Genomic DNA, 5783 nt, shown 5'->3' on the forward strand with positions numbered 1-5783 from the left:
AGAGAATTACATAAGAATGATTAACTAATAGATATTACAGTAAAGATTCCTTAGTGTTTAACATTTCATATGAAAATGTAACTCTTTGGCTTTAGTGAGGTGACCTCTGTTATATTGACCTACATAATTACACTATTGACTTAAATAACACATATTACTTTCATTTTCACCCGGAAACTTCATTTTCACGTTTAAAACATAATTAAGCTGATGCAATGTTACAATATAACTGAAAAAACGACATTGATCACTATGAAATAGAAAAAGAGAGGAAAAATATGACAAAATATATGAACTGCAACATAAACGAAATGCACTAGGCCTACCTTGATACGTACATGGGACAGACATATTTCTATCCAAGTCTCTCCTTAACTTACAAGCAACATTTCTGGATTAATACAAATACTTATATTAGTTTATGGAGCGCGTATAAATATCGTGTATACTTAGTAATTATAAAGTTGTTAATTAATGAAGATAAGCCCTAGCATCATGAATGTATAAAATAAATCTTGTATAATATTCTGTACAGAAATATAGAGTAAAACCATTCTAATATATATAGATTGCAAGTATTTCAGCAAATTCTTCTTGAAAGTGAGAGTGGCTATCATTCTCACATAATTCTAGTTTCCATAATATTTAAAAACGTGATTAATAATTTAGTACCAACGACCCAAAAAAGTTCTTCAAAGCTTAAAAGCGTAATACACCCTAAGCTCATTTAAACGATTGTTATCTGTATGTTTTTCGTTTGCGAACCTTTTCTGTTCTTTTTTTTCTACAATACTCATGACATTTTGAATATTTTGATTGTTCTTTTGTCCTCTTCAGATATGGCTGTTTTGTACTGAGAAATGCAGATAATATTTTTGCTTGAGGAAGCATGCAATTTCCATGGATATGTGACAGTAGTGCGTCCGTACGAGTTCAAGTTGTTACCACTGAATGACAATGTAAAAAATATCTTCGAATCCCATGACGTCACCAAAACCTGTGTACCAGTGACGCAAATCCCAGTACAAAACTTTAGCCTGAAATCTGCAAACTGCCATAATGTTTCCCCGTCAAAATCTAAACACTTCACGTGATGTTCAGGATGTGTCTGGTCTGTGATGAAAACTTTGTGTTCTGATGACGTCATCGTGACGTATGTGAAATTTGTTGATTCATAAGATTCATCTAAAATGAGCATCCAAAGGTTTCCATCTGTTTCGAAAATTTGTAGCTCAGTATTAGAACAAATGGCCACATAGTTTTCATCTGATGCAACAGCCTTGCACACAATATTGGTTTTCAACTGTCGACCTACTTCAACAAACCCGTTCTCATGAACGCGGCATGTCATGAGTTCCTGTTTGTCTGGTATTGTCATCATCACGTGATCATCAATAGATGTAAACATTGCTATGTCGTATGGTGCAGGATGGATATCGGTTTTACATAGAAAGTTTAGGGATTGACTAAAAGCCAACACAGCTTCATTACTATAGTCCACTATCAGCAGTTTTCCGGATGGTAAAACCGCCATACCTGTGATCCATGACGGTTTCCCCTGGTAGGGAAGTATGATTTGCTGTTCTGCAATATTATGTTCATTGTCAACGTCATTTGTATCTTCAGATCGTTCCAATGATGAATGATCTTTAGAAACGCTGTTCTTGATTATAATTTCACTTAATTTCGTTTGCATGGCTTTGATTTCCTTGCGAAGCTGATGTTCCGATTTGTCAAGAAATCTCAAGGCGTCGTGATGTTTATCTACTGCATTTTCAATCACATTACATTGTTCAAATAGATTACCCATGTCCCGTTCAATACTGTTCTTTGGTGACTTTGAACTTGCTATTAATCCAGTAGCACGTGCCTCATCCCGAGTGATGACATCAGAGCAATGACGGTGTTGTTTGGAACACAAAGAACACATTAGTTTTGAGTGATCAACACAAAACAAATCCAGGTCCTTTTCGGGGTGATCCGTACATCGTTCTTTCTGTGTTTCTATTGGTGTCCGGTAGGCATCAATCATGGACGTAACCACGTGATTATTTTCGAGTTCCTCTGCCCAGACTTCCGGTTCATGTTTTAGGTGTTCCGGAACTGAAACATTTCGACGACATATTGGACATTTATAGCCCCTTCCTCTCCGATTTCTAGAATATTTCTCGGCGATGTATTTATCGATGCATTTTCTACAGAAAGTATGAAGACAAGGCAGGGCTTTTGGTTCCTCGAATATTTCTAAACATATTGTGCAGGTAATTTGGTCCCCCGCTGTCTTGATGATCGCCGCTGCCATGGCGACATCTGCTTAGTTGTCATGGAAACCTAAAATAACAAAATGTTTCAGGGTTTTAAAACTGAATCCGTTGATACTTCCTTAGGGTATATGGAATAATAAGGAAAGTGTATACCGTTTGAAAAACTCTTACCAACAGCGAGTTTTGGCATTTATATGTGCAGTTATATCGTGCCTTTTTAATGTTATGTAAAAACATTACATAATGATGTTGATTGTTGTTTTTTGTCAGCACATCCCATAATAATCAGTAATCGGACACTTTGGAAATGACATTAACGATTGTCATGTGTCAAGTGTACTATCGCATCAAAATTTAGTTTTTTGAATTAAGTATAATTTTCTGACCTGTTATTGTGAAGTTCTCCACAACACATAATATTTAATATAATTAATGTTATAGTTATAAAAACGCAACATTAAGGTACTCTTAGTTTATCAAAAGTCAGTGTTATTCGAATTAAATATAATTTCCTGACCTATTGCTTGGAAGTATCGCATAAGTACCTTGAACTGAAACTCAACATTGCGTCTTTAGAAAGTTAACTAATGCATATGAAATGTATATTAGTATTTTTTGTTTTGAAAATGCGGAAGTTTCATGGTTTTGAACAAAAAACATCTATCTATGAGAAGACTTACATAATCAGCCAAAAATCTGCCACTTTCTCCAATCATATCACGTACTAGCTACGAGTTTATCATTCCCGACAATCATATCACGTACTAGCTACGAGTTTATCATCCCCGACAATCATATCACGTACTAGCTACGAGTTTATCATCCCCGACATTACATGCGACTCTAAATGATCATGGTCGGCGGGCCGTTAAATATAGACAAACAACAAACCCCCATGACCCTCGTCCCATTTATAATTGTTAAATATGGAACTTTGCAAATAACGCTTTTATGGAAAGAAATGACTCCATTTAGCATTTGTTTGTTTCAGCTTTACGGCCCATCGACAACTAAGGTCATTTAGGGTCAAACCACAAATCGTGTAATAGATTCAAAAGATATATCTAATTATTGTGTCTAAAAGACCTTTTTAAAACATAGATGAATATGAATTAAAATACCGATTGTAAACTTTGATTTGATAAAAAGAATGCTAGGAATAAAAGAGGAGTTTGATGAGTATTTTCCCTATTGGAATGACATTTTTGTGTCGTTGCAGCAACGCAAAATTAGCATATCAAGGCCCAGGTTTCTTGAAATAATTTATTTATATATATTTTTCGGGGTCCGGTCTCCCGAAACACTAACAAACGACCCTTACGACCTGTACTGGTCAGATTTGAAACTTATTTTTTTATTCAATTAACGTCCTATTAAAAGCTAGGGCCATATAAGGACGACCTACCATGTATGCGGTGTTGTGTGTATGATGTACATGGTCCGTATTCTTGGAGTGAAGTGTCTTCTTGTATAGTGGAACTCTTACCCTTTTTATAGCGCTATATCAGTAAAGCATGCCGCCGAAGACACCAAGCAAAATACCTCACCCGGCCACATTATACCGACAAAAATCGTTCTAACAAAGTTTGTTGTATCGAGTTATACTGTACAAATATTTCCATTATAACATTTATTTATTTTAGATGACATTTAAACATATTATACATATAATATGATGCCATATAAAGCAGACTAAATAACAAAGCAATTTACTGGATCATTGTTGAAATATGATAACGGATTAGGCAAATTTGAATAAAATACAGATCCCTATTACATTGTATTACTACGTGGGATAAGAGCAGCATGATTGGGTTAACGTACATTATGTACATTTAGTGTATATCATGTTTAGCTTATCTACATTTAGTCAGCTGAACAGTACAATTTGAAACATTAAGCAACCAAAAAAATGATCATAACGAACAAACCAGTCGTCCCACTTCTGTTTTGCTGAGCGCTAAGCAGGAAATAAAAATATTAATGTTTTTAGAACATTTTACTATACCAGGAAGATAAAAGTATATGAAGTAATTTTTGACATTATGTGTTGATGTTTGTACTAAGGTTTATTGGTAGCAAATCTTAGGTCATTCATGTATGATCGCCGTAGATAATTAGAGATTATGAAGATGAAATCGTGTCTCTAATACGGTGTATCCGATTATTTTTGCAGGTCGACATTGTTTTTGGATTGTTTGTTTTTAATAAGAATTCCGCAAAACACGACGGAGAGTTGACCTATGTTGTAATATTTTACAGAAATGTTGTTTGCAATCACCCTATATCGCCCACAACTTCACTGCCTCTGCAGAATCCTTTCTAACGCAGTCAAACCCATACAGTCAGTATGTCAGCTTATCATCTGTGTCTATCCCATCATTTCATCTTATGATGATACATCCCTAAATTAAATATAGGCTAGGGCAAAACAACAAGTAAATAGTAACTTATACTGCCGAAATATAGTGTTTTTGTTTCTGAATGGAATTGGAAATATATATCAATCAATCCTATTTTGTTACAATATTACATGATAATTATGCCGATAACCTACCATATTTAATCCTAACTATATGCAACTACATTGTACATACAAGTACCACCTCGTGGTTGTGAGCTCGAATCACATTAAGGACTGACAACTTGTAGGCAGTGTTTTCTTCGGATACTCCGGCTTTCCCCACCTATAAACCTGTCACGTCTTAAACGACCCTGGCTGTAAGTAAGAAGTTTAAGCTTATGATCTTAACCATGTTTTAAACATACACTGAATATGGTACAGAGGTTGAATGCCAAATGAGTCAAAATTACTGCTATTACAGGAAATGGTTTGTCTTGAGCATCTTCTTTCTGGCAACAAGACCTGTAATATAGTTGTTAGTGAACAGCACCTAAAATAAAGAAAATAATAAATTAAGATCGCCATAAACATACTCACATGAAAATACGAAAATAATTATAATATTGTATAATTATGTTGTTTAAAACTAATAATCATTTTGAAAAATGTTGTCGCTATGCAAACGCGGGCCGGCCATGTCCGTATATAACAAACGTGTACCTAATGAAATATATCAAAACTAACATTTATTTCATGTCATGCACCTCTATCTCCCGAGACGATGGCAGAACGTGCATACATAAATATATCATACACGGAAGAGCTTAGGTGTGATATTACAGAGGTTATTAGCACACACGCATGCGCACGGTACTGCTAATTGAAATTCTGATTTCTACATGTCATCTTGTTGAAGAAATCTTGCTTGCTTGCAGTCATAAAAATGTATATTAAAACAGTTTTCACCGATTTATTCTCCTTTTCCTATTACCATTTTATGCAATCGTTTAGATGTTTAGTGATTAATTAACAAGCAGTGTGTCACTGAATACATAGCGCCATATTAAATTTACACGGTATTAGATCCACAAAATTAATTTAGTCGAAGTTTACTCCAAAATAATATGATTAAAACAAACCCGAACTATAATCAGATGAACATCGATTACAAAATA

At 34.6% G+C, this 5783-nt stretch overlaps 1 protein-coding gene across 1 annotated transcript; it reads right to left on the minus strand.

Moving 5' to 3' along the window:
- Positions 1–720: 720 nt before the first annotated feature.
- Positions 721–2652, minus strand: LOC138310927 (uncharacterized). Its single transcript, XM_069252256.1, has one exon. It carries the CDS (start codon positions 2300–2302, stop codon positions 794–796), a length of 1509 nt encoding a protein of 502 aa, XP_069108357.1. The 5' UTR covers positions 2303–2652; the 3' UTR covers positions 721–793.
- Positions 2653–5783: the final 3131 nt, after the last annotated feature.

The sequence above is a fragment of the Argopecten irradians genome, chromosome 16 (genome assembly GCF_041381155.1).
Source record: "Argopecten irradians isolate NY chromosome 16, Ai_NY, whole genome shotgun sequence".
Taxonomy (NCBI): Eukaryota; Metazoa; Mollusca; class Bivalvia; order Pectinida; family Pectinidae; genus Argopecten; species Argopecten irradians.

What these genes read in the sequence shown, in the direction of transcription:
- LOC138310927 (XM_069252256.1), bottom strand. Translation starts at nt 2,302, where the DNA reads ATGGCAGCGGCGATCATCAAGACAGCGGGGGACCAAATTACCTGCACA.